We start from the raw sequence: 21,862 nt of genomic DNA on the forward strand, positions 1-21,862 counted from the left end.
GGACTGGCCACCCCACATAGCCTGGTTCCTCTCTAGGTTTCTTCCTAGGTTTTGGCATTTCTAGGGAGTTTTTCCTAGCCACCGTGCTTCTACACCTGCATTGCTTGCTGTTTGGGGTTTTAGGCTGGGTTTCTGTACAGCACTTTGAGATATCAGCTGATGTACGAAGGGCTATATAAATAAATTTGATTTTGATTTGATTTGATTAGATAGTCTGCTGTGTGTCTCCCATGCATGTTTAGCGTGTGTGTGTGTGTAGTTATTTGGGAACTATCAGTGTCCCAGCTGTTCAACACAGTGTACACAGCAGCAACCTGATATCCACACTCCACACCCCTTCAGTCCCGCTACACACCATGGGTAAACAAAATTCCACTAGACATACTGCCTATAAACAGAGGCTGACTTAGCTTTCCCACGGGGCGTGTGTGTGTGTGTGTGTGTGTGTGTGTGTGTATGTGTGTGTGTGTGTGTGTGTGTGTGTGTGTGTGTGTGTGTGTGTGTGTGTGTGTGTGTGTGATCAGATCAGATCAGCTAAGCTGATACCTTGGGAAAATCTCCATTGCATTTCCTTGATTTGTGCGTCATCTCATCTCCTTTTCAAAGTCCATTGGACGAGAAGGTCCTTCGGACCTTTTCATCCAATGGGTATTGAGGAGGCGAGGAAAGAGGAGTCAGAGGATGCGGGGAATCAAGGAAATGCAACTAAGATTCTCCCCTGGAGAACTCAACCTCTGGGTCCCTGGGCCTGAATGAAGATGAGAATGAGGATGGGAATGCCTTCAGCTACCTGCTATGATAGTGTGAAATATGCCAGTGATAAGTCTGTAAGTCCATATCTTCGATGAAACAGATGCTAGAAAAGTGGAATGCATAGTGAGAAGGGGCAGCATTTAATGTTCCAGCCGAGTCCAGTAGGTGGAGTAATAGCAACCGTAAAATGTTCCTACTTTTACCACTTACCCAATCACAGACATGCCTTTATTGTATGCTACAGTGTTATTGCATTTTATGAACAATCTTTCTACCTGTGACAATGTGGCTTTGTGCCAACATTGCACAGTCAGAACATGTCATTCTCAGCAAGTGCAACTCAATGGTAAATACCTGTAGTACACTGAAAATAATGTTTGATAGACGTGTTTATTCTAGCCTTTTCTTAGTATTCTGGATCTATTTCTATATATTCAAGTTGACTGCCAGACAGTGACCACCATACTGTAAGTAAAACACCTGGCTTCACCTGGAAGATTGCTGTCCAGTGCATGCCATGTCCCTTGGCTGTCAGGCACATAACTTTATTTATCACACTACCTATTTAAGTAATGACTTAATAATTGCAAGCAGGTTTGTGCAGTGATACCAAGTGAGACTGAATGTATGCAGAATAACAAAGAGTCCAGAATATAACAATAGATACTTTCTATTATATTGTATATATGATTTTATATTATATTCAACGCTGAGTGTCTTGTTCCCATCAGAGCTGTATGGTGCCCTTGTGACTGACAACTATATTAAAATACAGCGCTTGGCCTTGTCTGACGTCAGGTCGATACCATCTGGTAGAGCTCTCGTTGCGCCAAATGGGAAGAGATGAGACCTCAGCAGCTCAAACATTTTTTTTATCCACATTGATTAAATGTAGGCTATTTTCTGTCGAATATGAAAATATTGGCAATTCATCAACAGAATGACTTGAGGTTCTCAGGAAGTTGAATCGAACAAGAACATCCCTGAAGAGAGCGATTATCGCATGGACCGGGGGGTGTTCTTTGTTATGGCCACAGAGTTTCTACACCCATAGGCGCATCATCGCGAGACTTCCAGGAACTCTTGTGGAACAGACCAAACAGACTACGCCGAGGTTTGGGGTTGAGAAGTCAATGAGAGAAGTGAAAACATATTCCTTAGTTGTTAATCTTCTCGAAATCTAATTGCACAACCTAGATTCAAGGCAATATATTAAGTAGTTTAATATGTTATGACTTCAATCTCGTGAAAGTGACAAACTTATAGCTTTTAAATGTCTTCAAAAACGACTTTATATCGAAGAGGTGCCGTTTTTTGATGACGTGCACATGCGCAGTTCTGCAGGAGACGACCGTTAGACCCGATGACGTGTTTATACGCATGAGTTTAGCTAGCCAACGTCGCCATGACATCGCCTACAATTGTGATCATGGATTTCTATTGGAGAAGCAGTTGTAGCCTATCTTCATACTGTACTGTCTTCGTTATGGTTGATCGGCATTGTAACAGCCAGTGAGCGCTTCCGCATTGACAATCGGTGAGCTGTCATTGCGGGAGAATGAATAACGCGAAATGTAGCATATTAAATCAGATACCAAGGAGACGAAAGCGGATTATACAATGTGTCTATGTGGTGGGGTTCATGGTAAGTGCAACATAACCTTTGTTGAACATGTGGCTACATTTGAGAACGTTTGGTATTGCTGTCATTCTTTCATTTATTTCCTAAAAGGTTATAGAACAGCAGTCACTTTGGACACAACCTTACGGTTGAGGCAAATGAGTGGCGATGACATCAGTTTATTGATCTGTTGGCTGTAGTCAATTGTACAGAGGCTCCATCATGACATTAGGGGCTTTAGACTATGTCAAATATTATTCTGGTTCAGGCGGCTCCTTGCTCCATCATGACATTTGAGAACCTGACCTGCAGGCTACCACAAAATACATCAGATGTATTAAACAGCCTACTCGGTTGTTCTCCAGTCACTCAAATGCTGATCCAGCTATTTAGAAGAGGCGGGTTTAGCCCTATCATAGCACTGTCAAAACAACCTGTCCAGCAGAATCCAGTCCTTGGAAATCTGAGTTCGCCTCAGAAGGACTTGTTATTCTGAGATGCTCAGAGTGTTCACAAGAACATCACACTGACTCTGTAAAACTCAGTAGGATAAACATAAATATCCTGTTGTACAGGATTAGATTGATTGTAATGTTTATTTAATCTGATGTGGATTTTGGACTGGACACACACTTAGCATAATGTAAACTCACAGAACTGGAGTGACACAGATAATTTTGAAGACATTCTATTGGGGAATGCTAAACGTTTTCTGTGTGTAATGCTATCCAGATAAAAGGAATGGAAGTGAATGCTGCAGAACATCTCATGAACATTCTCACCTAAAGAATATTCCCCTGTGAACGCTCTCTCTCTCACACTATTTATTTATTTGACATTTTAGTCATCTAGCAGATGCTCTTATCCAGAGCAATTAGGGTTAAGTGCCTTGCTCAAGGGCACACACGCACACACACCGTATGTTTGTGCCCAGTTTGAATACAGAAGTAGAGTTGAACTGAGGAGAATCAAACAGTTTAGTTTAATGGGTGGGGCTGTGAGACAGCAGGAGCTACAGTGTGACTTCAATCAAGTCTCTGGCAAGAGCCTCTCTGGAGATGGCCTCATAAATGCAGATAAACAGGTTCGGAGAGTGTCTATTTCTCTCCTCAGGCCCTGAACTCTCTCTGTTGCACACTCACTAAACATCAGGCTAGAAAAAACTGGTATACCCTAGGTCTCTAGCTGATCTCTCTAACTCCAGCCACAGAGCAGCCATGGAGATACCAGCCCATCCACAGAGAAGAAACTATCTCCAACAACACTGGTGGTTTGTCATGCAGTTGCTTCACTATGTTTGATTCAGTCATTGTCCTTTAGAATAAATCAGTTCCACAGACAAAACAACTGAATCTCTAATGCCTCATTACCCTGCTGAATATAAGTTGCAGCGTTTGTGAACCCCACCCTTTATAAACAGTTAGAACATTTTAAAGCAAGGGCACACACACATGCACTAACATTGATGCATGCTGAATATTAGAAAGGGTGATTTGTCAGGCCGGTCACATTAACCCTTAGTCACATGAACCCTTGTGTTTTCATTGGCTATTGATAGGTCAACCTCTGATCATGATACACATCATTCAACTGCTTCCTGGATTTTTGTTTTTGGTCATTGTTTGTTTACGTGTCTATTTATTGTCTATGACAATGCAGTTACTGTAGCTTAACAGGGTTTAAACTGAATGTACACCTACTGCAGTCACTCAAGTCTTTGGTGTCATTCATCATTGTTTTTCTTCTTCTCTCTCTCCTCACCAGGACCTGTTTGGGGTGAGCATGATCATTCCCCTGCTGAGTCACCATGTCAAGGCGCTGGGGGCCAGCCCCACCGTGGCAGGCTTAGTAGGTAGGTGGGATGATGATGATGATGATGTAATACATTAAATATGGAAGAGTTCACATCAGCGCCAAAGTTTGTAAGATGTTTTCATACAGTACATCAGATGTGGTGGTATAATTTAGCAGGAGCAGGCAAACCAATACATTGTAAAATTCATTTTAATGCATTAAATATTGCCAAATATTGTATGGAACAAAATGAAGAAGACCTCTGAGGACATCAGGCATCGAAGGACGACAGATTAAGGAATGGCGTGTAGCGTAACTGTTTGAAATCACCAGCTGATACGCTCAATCATATGTCTAATTTCATAACTTCATATCGCTGTGGGCGCTGATTGAGGTCACAGGGTCTGATAGTTTCTGCAACGTGGCATGCATTGTAGACTAGCTGTAATCATAAATGTCCTTCATGTGCCATAATCTGTACCTAATGCATTGATTAATGTTTCAGGCTCCACATATGGGATCTTACAACTCTTCTCTAGCACTATAGTAGTAAGTATTCTCTTGGTGTTCTGAAGACAAGTATTTGTGTTGTAGTACTGCATGCCTTGTGCTATACCAGTGTAATGCTTGCACACACACACACAGACACACACACACAACCCTGCCATAAGACCTCTCCCGACATGGTGTTTGTGTCATTTGTCAACATCTGAGGTTCTGATGGTAAGCCTGCGGTGGACTGGAGCTGGATGCTCCACCATGCCCTAACCATTAACACTCAATTAACATCCACACATTCCTCTGAATCCATGTCTCTTAACAAGGTTGACTTGTTACTGTACACTGAGTGAAGCCTTCTCTGAAGAGAGATCGAGATTCTCATAGTTGAGTTGTGTAAGGCACTCCTCCTCCCCCATGGTCTCCTGAAATTGGTTTAAATCTCAGGGGCCATGAGACAAATTAAAGGAGGAGAAGGAGTCATTTGTGGTCCCAGTGAACAGACAGGCAGGGAGGGGTAGTGTGATGGGGGGAAGAGGGAACAGCAAGGTCTCTATGGTAATCCTCACAGGCCACATCCAGAGCACAGCAAATTCAATTTACCCTGATTTCATTATATTGTCATTGTGTGCGTGTGTCCATTTCTACATGCACACTATCTAGTCAAGTTTTGTGTTATGTGTTTGCATGTCTAGGCCCACCTACGTGTGTGTGTGTGTATTTCTAGCTGTGCATAGAAGTGTGTGTGTGTGTGTGTCATTCATATATCAGTGTAGTGAGATACTGAGTGGAGGCGCCTGGGTTGCTTGGCCAAGAGGACCAGGCTGTGGAATTCCTCTGTTTGGGGTCACCTGACCACTCACACTCATGTCCTCGTGTTACGACCTCAGAGAGAGGGGCGGGCTCTCATTATCTCATACATATGTTGTTTGTTGGGCAGCCAGGCTGCATCTCAATAGTTTTAAGTGGATTCCTTTCCTCGTCTACCTGGGGCTTTGAAGGAAAGAAAGCCAGTGCTAACCATTGAGATGAACACTGTATCCAGCAACATTGTGGAGATGTTTAATGCCTTGTGTTATTATGTGAGAAAATACTACTCTTTCCTATATGCCACTTCCCGTGATGTGATGATGGCGGTTGTGATTGGCAGGGCAGCTGGAGTGACGTGGTGGGGAGGCGGTACTCTATGCTGACGTGTCTGCTGCTGAGTGCTCTGGGCTACGGCCTGCTGGGGATGTCCACCAGCATCGGCCTGTTTGTCCTGGCTAGGATCCCTGTGGGTGAGTCTGTCTGGGGGGGAAACGTCCTGCTTCAGAGGCTTGGGCCTTGAAAGAGCTCTACCTTTTATGTGAATCTTAATCACATGTAATGTTAAAACAAGAAAATGCATTGATGTTCCACAAAGGGTCAATTTGATTGCACTGTGATGTCCACTACGTACATAATTACATACATTAAAGACATAATTCATCAGTAACATTCTGTTACACACAAATATAACAAGAATATAAATGCAACCTGCAACAATTTCAAAGATTTTACTGAGGTACAGTTCATATAAGGAAATCGGTAAATTGAAATAAATAAATTTGGCCTTAATCTATTGATTTTACATGACTGGGAATACAGATATGCATCTGTTGTTCACAGATGCCTTTAAAAAAAGGTAGGGGCTTGTATCAGAAAACCAGTCAGTATCTGGTGTGACCACCATTTGCCTCATGCAGCGCGACACATCTCATTCGCATAGAGTTGATCAGGCTGTTGATTGTGTCCTGTGGAATGTTGTCCCACTCCTCTTCAATGGCTGTGCGAAGTTACTGGATATTGGCGGAAACACGCTGTTGTACACGTAGGCCCAAACATCCTCAATGGTTGATGTGTCTGGTGAGTATGCAGGACATGGAAGAACTGGGGCAGTTTCAGCTTCCAGGAATTGTGTCCAGATCCTTATGACATGGGGCCGTGCATCATCATGCTGAAACACAAGGGGATGGTGGCAGATGAAAAGGCACAACAATGGGCCTCAGGATCTCGTCACCGTATCTCTGTGCATTCAAATTGCCATCGATAAAATGCAATTGTGTTCATTGTCTGTAACTAATACCTACGCATATCAAAACCCCACTGCCACCATTGGGCACTCTGTTCACAACGTTGACATCCGCAAACAACTTGCCCACACAACACCATACTACTCACGGTCTGTCATCTGCCCGGTACAGTTGAAACCCGGATTCATCCGTGAAGAGCACACTTCTCCAGTGTGCCAGTGTCCATCGAAGGTGAGCATTTGCCCACTGAAGTCGGTTACGACGCAAAACTGCAGTCTGGTCAAGACCCTGGTGAGGACGACAAGAAAGCAGATGAGCTATCTCAGGGATAAACTATTCCCTGAGACGGTTTCTGACAGTTTGTGCAATACATTATTTGGTTGTGCAAACCCACAGTTTCAACAGCTGTCCAGGTGGCTGGTCTTATACGATCCCGCTGTTAAAGAAGCTGGATGTGGAATTCCTGGGATGGCGTGTTAACATGTGGTCTGCGGTTGTGAGGCCGGTTGGACGTACTGCCAAATTCTCTTAAAACAATGTTGGAGGCAGCTTATGGTAGAGAAAGTAACATAAAATTATCTGGCAACAGCTCTGGTAGACATTCCTGTAGTCAGCATGCCATTGCACACTCCCTCAAAACTTGGAGACATCTGTGGCATTGTGTTGTGTGACAAAACGGCACATTTTAGAGTGGCCATTTATTGTCCCCAGCACAAGGTTCATCTGTGTAATGACCGTGCTGTTTAATCAGCTTCTTGATGCCACACCTGTCAGGTGGATGGATTATATTGGCAAACGAGAAATGCTCACTAACAGGGAAGTAAACAAATTTGTACACACAATCTGAGAGAAATAAGCATTTTCTGTATATGGGACCTTTCTGGGATCTCTTATTTCAGCTCATGAAGTATGGGACCAACACTTTACATGTTGCGTTTATATTTTTGTTCAGTATTTTTTAAATCTGCGTTGTGTCCTTTCCCTCTCTCTCTGTCCTCCAGGGCTGTTCAAGCACTCCCTGTCTATCTGCCGTGCCCTGCTGTCTGACCTTGTGTCTGAGGCAGAGCGCCCCCTGGTGATGGGACACTTCAATGCTGCCTCCAGCGTGGGCTTCATCTTGGGACCCGTGGTGGGGGGATACCTTACAGAGCACGAGGGGGGCTTCTACACCTCCTCCTTCACCTGTGCCGCAATCTTCCTCCTCAACACAGGTGGATGGGGAGAGGGGAGATGTAGGGAGGGAGGGGCAAGGAGAGAGGGGATGAGCAGGAGAGCAGGCAAAGGGGGTGTAAGGCAATTATGTTGGATTTTCACAAATTCCCACCAATTCTACATCACACCTTAATTCTAAGCACTTTGTGAATGTGAAAGAATGGGATAGGTGCAAGCAATATAGTGAAAATCAAATCAAAGTTTATTGGTCACGTGCACAGTTTAGCAGATGTTATAGTGAGTGCAGCTGAATGCTTGTGTTACTACCTCCTAACAATGCAGTAAAATGTCAAACAAGTACACAAGTTTAAAAAAATAAAACAAGAAATATCGTAACGAATCCAATTAACAACCAAAATAGCACTGTATCGGTAATCCAAATGCAATCTATACGTAAATACATCGGATTAATTTACACAAGATATACTAAGAATGATATGTACTGCAGTAGATATATTAGAATGAGCCATGTCAAGAATCCAGTATATAAATAAATAAATATGGTGTTTACAAACAGGTTAACTAAAATGCAATGTAGAGTAGTAGATGCTTAAAATATATATATATATATATATATATATATATATATTTCACAAGGTAGGCCAGTTGAGAACAAGTTCTCATTTACAACTGCGACCTGGCCAAGATAAAGCAAAGCAGTGCGACAAAAATAACAACACAGAGTTACACATAAACAAACATACAGTCAATAACGCAATAGAAAAAAATCTATGTACAGTGTGTGCAAAAGTAGAGAATTGGGAGGTAAGGCAATAAATAGACCATAGAGGCGAAATGATTACAATTTAGCATTAACACTGGAGAGATAAATATGCAGATGATATATAGAGATACTGGGGTAGAGATACTGGGGAGCAAAAGAGCACGAGGATAAATAGCAATGTGGGGATGAGGTAGTTGGGTGGGCTATTTACAGATTGGCTGTGTACAGGTACAGTGACCGGTAAGCTGCTCTGACCGCTGATGCTTAGTTAGAGAGGGAGATATAAGTCTCCAGCTTCAGTGATTTTTGCATTAGAATGAGCTTGTGTGAAAAACTGTATAAAAGAAACGGGAAGTGTCCAGTGTTTAATGTCTCTATAACATGGGACAGCAGTGTTGGCTGTGGGACAGCAGTGTTGGCTGTGGGACAGCAGTGTTGGCTGTGGGACAGCAGTGTTGGCTGTGGGACAGCAGTGTGGGACAGCAGTGTTGGTTGTGGGACAGCAGTGTGGGACAGCAGTGTTGGCTGGGGGACAGCAGTGTTGGCTGTGGGACAGCAGTGTTGGCTGTGGGACAGCAGTGTTGGCTGTGGGACAGCAGTGTTGGCTGTGGGACAGCAGTGTTGGCTGTGGGACAGCAGTGTTGGCTGTGGGACAGCAGTGTGGGACAGCAGTGTTGGTTGTGGGACAGCAGTGTGGGACAGCAGTGTTGGCTGGGGGACAGCAGTGTTGGCTGTGGGACAGCAGTGTTGGCTGTGGGACAGCAGTGTTGGCTGTGGGACAGCAGTGTTGGCTGTGGGACAGCAGTGTGGGACAGCAGTGTTGGTTGTGGGACAGCAGTGTGGGACAGCAGTGTTGGCTGGGGGACAGCAGTGTTGGCTGTGGGACAGCAGTGTTGGCTGTGGGACAGCAGTGTTGGCTGTGGGACAGCAGTGTTGGCTGTGGGACAGCAGTGTGGGACAGCAGTGTTGGCTGTGGGACAGCAGTGTGGGACAGCAGTGTTGGTTGTGGGACAGCAGTGTGGGACAGCAGTGTTGGCTGTGGGACAGCAGTGTTGGCTGTGGGACAGCAGTGTTGGCTGTGGGACAGCAGTGTTGGCTGTGGGACAGCAGTGTTGGTTGTGGGACAGCAGTGTGGGACAGCAGTGTTGGCTGTGGGACAGCAGTGTTGGCTGTGGGACAGCAGTGTTGGCTGTGGGACAGCAGTGTGGGACAGCAGTGTTGGTTGTGGGACAGCAGTGTGGGACAGCAGTGTTGGCTGTGGGACAGCAGTGTTGGCTGTGGGACAGCAGTGTGGGACAGCAGTGTTGGTTGTGGGACAGCAGTGTTGGTTGTGGGACAGCAGTGTTGGCTGTGGGACAGCAGTGTTGGCTGTGGGACAGCAGTGTTGGCTGTGGGACAGCAGTGTTGGCTGGGGGACAGCAGTGTTGGCTGTGGGACAGCAGTGTTGGCTGGGGGACAGCAGTGTTGGCTGGGGGACAGCAGTGTTGGCTGGGGGACAGCAGTGTTGGCTGGGGGACAGCAGTGTTGGCTGTGGGACAGCAGTGTTGGCTGTGGGACAGCAGTGTTGGCTGGGGGACAGCAGTGTTGGCTGTGGGACAGCAGTGTGGGACAGCAGTGTTGGCTGTGGGACAGCAGTGTTGGCTGTGGGACAGCAGTGTTGGCTGTGGGACAGCAGTGTTGGCTGTGGGACAGCAGTGTTGGTTGTGGAACAGCAGTGTTGGCTGTGGGACAGCAGTGTTGGCTGTGGGACAGCAGTGTTGGCTGTGGGACAGCAGTGTTGGCTGTGGGACAGCAGTGTTGGCTGGGGGACAGCAGTGTTGGCTGGGGGACAGCAGTGTTGGCTGGGGGACAGCAGTGTTGGCTGTGGGACAGCAGTGTGGGACAGCAGTGTTGGCTGTGGGACAGCAGTGTTGGCTGTGGGACAGCAGTGTTGGCTGTGGGACAGCAGTGTTGGCTGTGGGACAGCAGTGTTGGCTGTGGGACAGCAGTGTGGGACAGCAGTGTTGGCTGTGGGACAGCAGTGTTGGCTGTGGGACAGCAGTGTTGGCTGTGGGACAGCAGTGTTGGCTGGGGGACAGCAGTGTTGGCTGGGGGACAGCAGTGTGGGACAGCAGTGTTGGCTGTGGGACAGCAGTGTTGGCTGTGGGACAGCAGTGTTGGCTGTGGGACAGCAGTGTGGGACAGCTGTGTGTGATTGTGTGTAAGTGCGTGTGTTGTTAGTATGGGAGTGTGTGTGTTAGTGAGTGTATATGTGAGTGCAGGAGAACTCATGTGCATGAGGTGTGTGATAGTTTGTGTGCGTGTTTTGTGTGAGTGAGTGTGTGTGCACACCAACTGGCTGTTCAACAGTCTGATGGCCTGGAGATAGAAGCTGTTTTTCAGTCTCTCAGTCCCGGCTTTGATGCGTCTGTAGTGTCTCTGCCCCCCCAGATATTATCATAGAGCAAATGCGTAGCCAGTCTATGTGCTTTCTAACCTTGTGTTTGTTGTGTTCCATCCAGGTCTGGTTTGGCTGCTTCCCTGGAGCGATGCACTAACCCCACGGGCCAATGCTAACTACAACAGCAGCGCTAGTAAAGCCAGCTGCCACGTCAACGACAACCACGTCACCTCGACACAGCAAAACTCATCCCATGGCAACAGCAACAACCACACTACAGCGTCGGGGCCAGTAGTCACAGGATCGGGGGCTCCAGAAACAAACCAGAGGGTCTGGAGCTGGGACCTAGACTGGGGGGAGGTGTCACTGCTCCAACCTGCCTGGCGTCAGCTCTCCTCAGTGGGCTCCAAGATCCGCACGGTGGCCTCCTCAGACATGTGGGACCTGTTCCTGGTGCGTCTGCTCATGGCCATCGCCATTATGCTTTACTACAGCAACTTCTCTCTGGCCATGGAGGAGCGCTTCATGCTGAAGCCCAAAGCCACAGGTTATCTAATTAGCTACAGCTCTACCCTGGGGGCCTTGGCCGGCTGCTTGGTGGGGCCCGTCACCAAACTGTACGGTAACGACATGCCGGCACTGTTGCTACACTCTACAGTCCTCACGTGTTGCCTGATCCTGCTCTATGCCATGGCGCCGAGTGTCTGGCACGTGTTTTTAAGTTCCACTTTCTTCGCCATCTCCACGACCATTGGACGCACCTGCATCACAGACCTTGAGTTGCAGAAAGGGGGAGCTCACGCCAGTGGCACACTAATCGGGGCAGGGCAGTCGGTGACTGCAGTGGGTCGGGTGCTCGCCCCCCTGCTTTCGGGGCTGGCCCAGGAGTTTAGTCCCTGCGGGCCACCGAGTCTGGGGGTGGGGCTGGCGTTAGCTGCCGTCGCACTGCTGCTGGTAAGAGTTCCCAAATGGGACGGGAGATGCAAGAGGAAAGAGGCCAAACTTGATAAAACACACAGAGAGTGAATGAATGAGAGAGAGAGAAAGAGCACCGATGCGAAACTACCATCCTCAGGAGATGTCTGGTCTAAAGACAGCACTGGAGAGAGAACTGATACAGAACTGTTGGGGTTTGTTGTTGACATGTCCGCGGGGTGTTTCGTTGTTTGTTTTGTAGCTGTTGACAACGGAGCCACATCTCCGCTCTGCCGTTCTGTTGGTTTGGTCTCAAAGTGATGACATCACAGCACCCTGAAAGGAACCGGGTCATCATCAGCATTGCTGTTCCCGCCCTTCAGTACACCAAACAGGTTTAACCGTGAACAAACACCTCGGCCAGCAGCCCTCTGTAAAAGGAGTGAGGGGGTCAATGCTCAAATAGATTAGCATAGGTCATCATGTCAATGGCACATACAGCCGTGTTAATAAAGCCTAGGAATAGTCACATTTTTATACATGTCTCTTGTGAGAGACAATAATAACATTAAAAAACACAAAATATAAATATAATGTACTCCTGCTCTTCCTTTATAACCACTACAAATAGTATAGGAATGCCTTGAGGTTTCTTTGTCCTGAAAATGCACTTCATTTCCCAAAATGCTCTGTTTCTGACCTACCCTATGATTGTGGGCAGCAGGTGAAGAACCTTCTCTTACCTCTCTGGAGCCGAATTCCATTTTCTTTCCCTTCTCATTGCAGTGTGTACTCATTCACCCTCCCTTGAGGGTTGAAAATAATTAGATTGTGTGAAAATGTCCACACCAATCCAATACCTTTAAATCCATTGTGGGGGAGTGAATGAGTACACACTTTGGGGAAAAGGGTCAAGCACTGAATTGAGCTTGAGTAAGGGTAGTCCACAGCCACAAATCTAGGATAAGCTTACATTTCCTAAATTCTAACCCACGTGGGGGAATACAATTATTTTTCAAAAAGTGTCTGTTGGTAACTTCAGCCTACTTCTTTTTTAACCACTGTTTACCCTCATTGCACTGCTTTTTAACAGGATCCTGTCGAACTAAAGGTATCAGGACATTTTCAATGGACGTTTGTATATATTTTTAGCTTTTAATTTTAAACCCCATAGTCCATATTGATTTTATTCAGATGAATTGATTTATCAGAAAGTGGGCTTAATTATCAATCAAATAAAACATTTGAATTATTATTTTGATATGATGTTTTCCTCTTATTTTGAATGGGGTTGCCCTTACAATGACCCAAATGCTACTGAATGTTATGAAGACAAAATTATTTTATTGAATGATAGATCAATTCTAGTATATCTAAACTTGTGAATGTGCTCGGTGAATGCCAACGACAGTTCCATAACTTCAGTTTTATTAAATGTTTTATTTGATGATGGATGACTGAATGTTCAAGTTTATGTGAGATTTCTTTCTCCTACAAGGTGGTTTTAGCTCTGTTACTATTGGCATCTCGATACGACTGAGGAAAATCAACACGAACGCCCCTCCAACTTGTAATTACTAGTGAGAAACTCGTCTATCATCCCTGTGCTCCCACATGTTGAACTCTGACATATCCTACTAAGGAAATTACCTTGATAACAGCGTTTTCAGCAGTTAAATACAACAAGAACACATTATTTATTAGTTTTTTTAAACACAAACTTGTTTACAAGCATAATAGCTGTACTTTTAGTTTGTAGTTGACACTGCTTGTTTGCCATTAGCTGATCTGCATTCTTAATGAGGTTAAAGCAACTGAATGCACTCAACTTGTTGCTCCCGGTTTATAATTTGTATTTTTCGAATTCCCACTTGTCATGAACGCAGCATAAGACTATGAACACTGTTCCATCTCTACCAAGACCACCATGATATATGGGTCTAAGGCCGAGACAATAAGACGACCCGGAGAGCAACATCTGTCTGGTGAAGTCCACAAAGCACATTGCATGTAACAAATGACCTACAGCATGGTCAAGCAAGTTAATGTTTCTGACATTTTCAGACTAACAACCTTTTAATTTAGAACCACGGAGAGTTACCGCAAATCAAAAAGAAAACAGGAGCTGCCTCCAATATTCCTACAGCATTTTAACATGTTCAAATCACCTATGCTTAGTCTAAAACAGTGACAACTAAAATATACCCATAACTATTTAGTCCAATCAATGTAAGCTAAATATGATGTGGCTGTCCATGGCACTGATGTGTGTGTTGGGTGTGTATAAGTAGAAAAACATGTTGACTCACCCTACTAAAATGCTTGCTAGCTAAGATAACTTCCTGTCATGGGCAACGATGCACCAGGCCAGCTAGTTAACACGAGCCTATTACATCTAATTAGCTACACTGAGCTCCCATGCTCTCAGGCCAGGGGCACAATGTATACATTTATAGTTGGATCAGAATCACCGTTATAATCATTGACCAATATGGATAATTAAGTAAAACCACAAGTCCAAATCTATCTCCATTCATGGCTAGCTAGCAACCGGAGGACAACACAACGAGATGCAACAAGTCAAGTTTTTTTGCAAATTACATTTAGATTTTGATGTGTGATTGGTGTGAAGCCAAATCCAAACTGGCTTCCCTTGACACTTCCTTTTGATGTGCCAGGACCATTCACAGTTGTGCTCACTCAGTTGAGCTCAACACTGATTGCTATAAAAAATTAAAATATAAAAAATATTAAGGGAGGCCAAATGCTCTCTGGCTTTCCTTACATTCAATGCTATGGGCGGCAACAATGTCATACTCTATTTGACCAAACAGCATCAGATAGATTCTCAGGTTAGATACATTCAGCCTCTTGCAAATTGAAGGAATTTATGAAACACAGAAATGAAGGTAATTTTTTGGAGGAAGCCTTGTATACACGAAGTTAGGAGACACACTGGCACGACTCTTGGTGGTAGTAACGCCTCGATCACACCTACATTGTTATGCGTTTTGGTACACCAGAACTACATGTATTTCCAATGGAACGCTGCGTTTGCTTTGCAGCATTGCGTTGCAGAGGCAGTTGCAGTGCGTTCGGTGTGGTGCATACCTTGGATTTATCGAATGTATGCATCAAACTTTATGTGTAGACGCCTTGACAGAAATGGTAGCATCAGGTGAATGTTGAACCTTTGTTGCCCACATCCAGATGGTGCTGTGTGCCATTTTGCGTAATAAAGCTATCAGTGTGATCAAGGCATAAGAAAGCCAATGCCATCTGCACCCATCTGCCTAGATGTACCTTTTTATTACTTCTAAACAAAATAACTTTTGGGGGTTCTCATTTACTTGCAATGGTGTGTTGGTTCTTGCTTGAACATTCGCTAAGATTATATTTGGTTGTGATCTTTGCAACATAACTATTTTAGATGCAGCAGTTGTTAGCTGGAATGCTATCGCTCATTGATATAGGCTGTAGGAAAAGCTAGCCAAAGAGCCATTTTACTGGTTGACGTTGGAAATGTTTTTAAGTATAATGCAGTTGATTTGGGATGATGACACAAACATTATATTGCCTGAAGAACAATACAATATAAACGAATAAGCACAATATTTTATATAATTCAGGCCTAAAGCAAATGTGGCACAAATGTGGAATCACAATTACTATTTCAGTTCAACATCGCCACAATTTATGAAGCACGAGACTGCAGATGGAGCGCGCAAAAGCCCCACTGGAATGGATGGGCGGGCCTCGCAGCAGGGTTATTACGTAAAAATGTGTCACTCGGAGCATGGGGTAGGGCAAATCCTGTACCACTGCAGACTCCGTCGACTCAAGGAGGAACCGAGATGAGCATCACTAGGCTATCAGATAAACTGCACACTTACCGTTTCAATACAGGGATGGTTACCCGTTACCCGTCTCATAAAGTAAGTATATTTAAATACGTATGCGTTTATCGCTGAAATGTATTATGCTATATATTGACAGCCCACAATCGCTATTCTGTGATGTCAAATAAAAAAGGTCTGTTTGCATGACATGACCATCCCGTTGCTGCATATTTCTGAATAACGGAACTGCTCATTCAATAAGCACTACCAACAACGAGTTACCTTTGAATGAGCTTCAGAATAGCAGATTTCATCATGACACAATATTTGTTATTGTCGGAGCATCAGAGGAAATAACACTCATTGAGACTGCTGTAGGCCTAGTGCAATATAATACAAATAAGAGTATGATTGATTCAGGTACTATACTTATCCAATGGTGTATGTAGCCTCATTTCTTTATGTCTGCATCATACAGCCTATAGTACAGCCCTAGACAAACTGCGGGTGGTTTGTTGACGCCCGGATCAGTCTTACAAAGAGCAGCATCACTTAGGCCTACAGCAAAGGCAGTGAGTGGTATTGCGTGTGGTTGTATTTAACTGTGGGCTAAGTGACTGCATAAACGAGATGTTCAAAATCATTATGTTCTGGAGAGGATTAGCTTTGATCTGTTTAATCATTAGCAGTTTATTTATTATGACAAGACAGCTATGTGTGTGCATGTGTGTGATGAACGCAGACTGATTTAAAACCATTGACCCTAAGCAGCGCAAGGCTATCTCTCTCAAGTCTTTATCATAGACCCTCAAGTGTCAGTAAAGCAGTCCACGAAGCAAGAATTTATAGCTTCAACATGATTAAAAGCTCCATGACCAGTAATGTGTGTGTGTGTGTGTGTGTGTGTGTGAGTGTGTGTGTGTGCGTTCGAGAGAGAGTCTGACTCAGAACAGCATAATTATGAAGATCAAGGTCTTGCCTCTTCATCTTCCTCCTCCTCATTACTATTAATAAAGGTCACTTTCTCATGCTGTCTGACAGTGTGGAAGAACAACCTTGTTGTCCAGGTGTAACAAGAGCTTCTTTGTCCTGGGTTCCTTCCTCATTATGTGTCTGGTTTACCTCTGAGACTGAGTCCCCTGAGTGTGCTCTGCGTCTCAAAGCCGCCATAAGGGGTGTATCTCAATGGTCTCAAGTGACCTCCTCTCTTAATATCTCTGTCTTTAACACTGATTTAAGAACACCTTCACAGGGCAGACACCTTCACAGTGCAGATGAAGGAAAGGATAGGAGAGTCATCTGTTTAGATTGGGATTTACACAAAGATTTATCTCCTCTATGGCTAAAGGATGTACTGGGTTGTTTGATATTAAACCTCAGCTTTTACCTGATCAATGAGAGGGATTGATTGGTTAGGCCTGGGAGATCAGAGTCAGATCAGAGTTACCACCACCTACAGTACATTCTCCAACACATAGACAATATATCAGTTCTGTCAGGATTCTGTATCTATGCTCCTACATGTGTGCCAGCTAGAGATTCCACATGTCAAATGATATATTGCCATTCTGCTCACTACAACCACATTGGTCAGTCACTTAGGGCTCTGGTAGTGTACTACTGAATAGGTAATAGTGTGTACTTTCAGACAGATCCAGAGTCTTAGAAATAAGAATGAATAGAAAGGGCATCTCCATTCAAGTCAGTGGTGGCATGAAGCCATTTTGAGTGTACCCATGCCAGGAAGTAAAATCAGGAAGTGTACCCTTCAATCTGTATAATGATTTGTTGAGTAAACTCAACTGACATTACAAAAAATACATTCCATTCCATGAGCCACAGCAGTTAGCATCATTTGAATGAACATTCTGCATTACCATGGCAATCCATCATCAGTTGATAGAACATTCCAAAACACCATGGAAATGATTGCATCCCAATACCAGGCAACCATTCCGAGTGTACCAATGAGTTAACCAGTCATTTGCCAGGGTTGGAGCTTCATTCTTATTTCTATGCTCCTAACAGTGCAGAGCAAGGTCAGCTAAACCCATATTCTGATTGGATCAATAGATCCTGTATGGAAGGAGAGAGCAACAGAAGAGAGGTGAAAGGACGAGACAAGAGGATATGGAAAGAGAGCAATAAATAGGGGAGAGGGGATGAGATGAGAGAAAAATAGACTGGGGAGCAGAGAATAGAGTGAGACAGAGAGAGAGAAAACCACAGAAGAGATGGACAATGGTAGGCAGGGGAGAGGAAGGGTAAGAGGAAAAGGGGAGGTGGAGAGGAAGAAGGAAGAAGGAAGGGGAATAGATGAGGATGAGAGATGCTCCAGTCCAGACAGTACTGACAGTCTCTGCAGGATGTCTGGTGTACCACACAGCCAGAGCCAGGTCCTCCTAACTGGGTCACTGTCCTCACCTTCCATGCATCCCTGGAGAGGCGTGTCTGAGCTGTCTGAGCAGCTGACTTTGAGCTGGCCTCCTCTCAACCCTGACCCCTTCTTTCAGCCTCTCCATCACAGAATTGAAGTACCCCAAACCCCATAGGATCAGCTACTTTACCTCTCTCTCAACCCCCACCCCACTCACCTTATGACAGGCAAGACCCATTTCTCTTACCACTTTCTCTCCTCAAAAAACAGGATACCTTTCCCCCCACCACCTTTCATTACAATGCAAAATCCCCTCTCTCATCCTCCATGCCCAAGAAGGAGGAGCCTCCCCTTCAAACTCCCAAAACCACTCATCTACCAAATTCCCCCATCCTCAAGCCCATAAAGCTATCCTTCTCTTGACAGGACCCCGCAGACTGTGGATGTCTGATCTGTGATGGATCTCTGGAAGATCAAAATCAAAGTTCAAGTTTATTGGTCGCGTACACAGTTTAGCAAATTTATGTTACTAGCTCCTAACAATGCAGTAATTGTCAAACAGTACGCAAAAATACAAAATAAAATGAATCAAGAAATGTCTAATACAATTAACAACCAAATAGCACTGTGGCAGTAATTCAAATGCAATCTATATGTATAAACACCAGATTCATTTACACAAGATATACTAAGAATGTCACAGTCTGACCATCGTTCGTATGTGTTTTCCCTGTTTTAGTGTTGGTCAGGACGTGAGCTGGGTGGGCATTCTATGTTGTGTGTCTGGTTTGTCTATTTCTATGTTTGGCCTGATATGGTTCTCAATCAGAGGCAGGTGTTAGTCATTGTCTCTGATTGGGAACCATATTTAGGTAGCCTGTTTTGTGTTGGGTTTTGTGGGTGATTGTCCTTAGTGTCTTGATGTCCTTGGTCTGTGTGTATGTGCACCAGTATTAGGCTGTTTCGGTTTTCGTTACGTTTATTGTTTTGTAGTGTTTGTATTTAGATTCGTGTTACTTCAGTTTAATAAACATGGATCGCAATCTAGACGCTGCATTTTGGTCCGACTCTCCTTCACCACAAGAGAATCGTTACAAAGAATGATATGTACAACAGTCAATGCATTTAAGTGGGTTATGTCAAAAATCCAGTATATAAATACGCAGTGCAAAACCGTATGGCAAAATGGATAGAATTGCAGGAAATTAGCATCCGGTCCAGAATCTGGAATATAACTATATATAGTTGAAGTCGGACGTTTACATTCATACAAGTCGGACGTTTAAATACATTTTACCTAAGTTTTTCACAATTCCTGACATTTAATCCTAGTAAAAATATCCTGTCTTAGGTCAGTTAGAATCACCACTTTATTTTAAGAATGTTAAATGTCAGAATAATAGGAGAGAGAATGATTTATTTCAGCTTCACATTCCCACATTCCCAGTGGGTCAGAAGTTTACATACACTCTATTCGTAGTTGATAGCATTGCCTTTAAATTGTTTAACTTGAGTCAAATGTTGCATGTAGCCTTCCACAAGCTTCCCACAATAAGTTGGGTGAATTTTAGCCCATTCCTCCTGACAGAGCCGATGTAACGGAGGCAGGTTTGTAGGCCTCCTTGCTCGCACACGTTTTTTCAGTTCTGCCCAAATTTTCTATGGGATTGAGGTCAGGGCTTTGTGATGGCCATTCCAATACCTTGACTTTGTTGCCATTTTGCCACAACTTTGGAAGTATGCTTTTGGTCATTGTCCATTTGGAAGACCCATTTGCGACCAAGATTTAACTTCCTGACTGATGTCTTGAGATGTTGCTTCAATATATCCACATAATTTTCCCTCCCTCATGATGCCATCTAGTTTGAGAAGTGCACCAGTCCCTCCTGCAGCAAAGCACCCCCACAACATGATGCTGTCACCCCCATGCTTCACGGTTGGGATGGTGTTCTTCGGCTTGCAAGCCTCATCCTTTTCCCTCCAAACATATTGATGGTCATTATGGCCAAACCGTTCTTTGTTTCATCAGACCAGAGGACATTTCTCCAAAAAGTACGATCTTTGTCCCCATGTGCTTTGTCCCCGTCGTCTGGCTTTTTTAATGGAGGTTTTGGAGCCGTGGCTTCTTCCTTGCTGTGTGGCCTTTCAGGTTAGTCGATATAGGACTTGTTTTTACTGTGGATATAGATACTTTTGTACCTGTTTCCTCCAGCATCTTCACAAGGTCCTTTGCTGTTGTTCTGGGATTGATTTGCACTTTGCGCACCAAAGTATGTTCATCTCTATGTAACTGACAATTAGCCTGTAAGTCTGTCATTGTTTTTTGTTTGAATTGTTTACGTGTTCGCTATGCGGGGGAAATGATAAGACAAGCGGAAGTAAGTGGCTAATAACTGTTGTAACGGGGATCATTATCGTAGCAACACACCTTTGGAGTGAAGGCAATCCCGCGCTGTGTTAGCTAAGTTTTCATATCATCGGGTGTAGTTCATAAAGGTTGAAGTGTGTATGTTAGGATGGGAACGTTATAATAATTAAGGATGAAGTGTGTATGTTAGGATGGGAGTGTTATAATAATTAAGGATGAAGTGTGTATGTTAGGATGGGAACGTTATAATAATTAAGGATGAAGTGTGAATTCATGTCAGGAATAATAAGTGTGAGGTTTGATTTCCTCCCTTCTGTAATAAGCAGCCAATGAGGTATTTTTCCTTTATTCATGTGTTTAATCTGATACTGTTATAGCTCCAGCTAAAATGTGTATGTATGTCAGCACTTCAGAGTTATACCAAGCTAATAAGTCACTCGTAAGATAAGAAGGTTGTAAGAGTGTGCTTAACTGTATTTTCATTTACTTTATAGTCACGGAAGGTGATCATTCTGACTAAAACTACAAAATAAAACCGGCAGTTAAAATCAAGGAATGGTTGTGCTCTTGGTTACTGGAGGGAGCTACACTCTAGGAGACAGAACGCGTCTCCTTCCTGAGCAGTATGACGGCTGCATGGTGCCATGGTGTTTATACTTGCATACTATTGTTTGTACAGATGAACATGGTACCTTCAGGCATTTGGAAATTGCTCCCAACGTTGTACCTTCAGGCTTTTGAACCAGACTTGTGGAGGTCTACAATTTTTTTTCTGAGGTCTTGGCTGATTTCTTTTGATTTTCCCATGATGTCAAGCAAAGAGGCACTGAGTTTGAAGGTAGGCCTTGAAATACATCTACAGGTAAACCTCCAATTGACTCAAATGATGTCAATTAGCCTATCAGAAGCTTCTAAAGCCACAACATAATTTTCTGGAATTTTCCAAGCTGTTTAAAGGCACAGTCAACTTAGTGTATGTAAACTTCTAACCCACTGGAATTGTGATACAGTGAATGATAAGTGAAATAATCTGTCTGTAAACAATTGTTAGAAAAATTACTTGTGTAATGCACAAAGTAGATGTCCTAACTGACTTGCCAAAACTATAGTTTGTTATATAGGATGAGTCATGACTAGAATACAGTATATACTGTACATATAAAGTGGGTAAAACATTATGTAAACATTATTAACCTTTTACTGCAGTGGGCTAAATCAGGGTCACACAAGGTGTTTCTTGGTGGTCTTAAACAAATCTACTTTGAAACAAAAGTATACACCTCACACGCATGGTTATGGGCTTTAAAAAAACAAGACACCTGTACCA

At 44.0% G+C, this 21,862-nt stretch overlaps 2 protein-coding genes across 12 annotated transcripts in view; both read left to right on the forward strand.

Moving 5' to 3' along the window:
* Nucleotides 1-1,768: 1,768 nt before the first annotated feature.
* On the forward strand, nucleotides 1,769-13,212 carry LOC109871249 (major facilitator superfamily domain-containing protein 9-like). The gene is made up of 6 exons (XM_020462058.2): nucleotides 1,769-2,398; nucleotides 4,139-4,226; nucleotides 4,674-4,717; nucleotides 5,817-5,946; nucleotides 7,722-7,931; nucleotides 11,158-13,212. The coding sequence occupies exons 1-6, from the start codon at nucleotides 2,312-2,314 to the stop codon at nucleotides 12,060-12,062; spliced, it is 1,464 nt and encodes a 487-aa protein (XP_020317647.1). The 5' UTR covers nucleotides 1,769-2,311; the 3' UTR covers nucleotides 12,063-13,212.
* A 2,531-nt stretch (nucleotides 13,213-15,743) lies between these two features.
* Nucleotides 15,744-21,862, forward strand: part of LOC109871185 (inositol polyphosphate-4-phosphatase type I A) — a 49,451-nt gene continuing 43,332 nt past the window's right edge. For 4 of the 11 annotated variants that reach the window (XM_031805873.1, XM_031805880.1, XM_031805881.1 and 1 more), the window contains exon 1: nucleotides 15,756-15,886. The gene's annotated coding sequence lies outside the window, so the exon portion shown is untranslated. Of the gene's footprint in view, nucleotides 15,887-21,862 lie in introns of all 11 variants that reach the window. The other 7 variants (XM_031805878.1, XM_031805879.1, XM_031805889.1 and 4 more) reach the window with 4 other exon arrangements.

This window comes from Oncorhynchus kisutch, linkage group LG26, assembly GCF_002021735.2.
Source record: "Oncorhynchus kisutch isolate 150728-3 linkage group LG26, Okis_V2, whole genome shotgun sequence".
In the NCBI taxonomy this organism is placed as follows: Eukaryota; Metazoa; Chordata; class Actinopteri; order Salmoniformes; family Salmonidae; genus Oncorhynchus; species Oncorhynchus kisutch.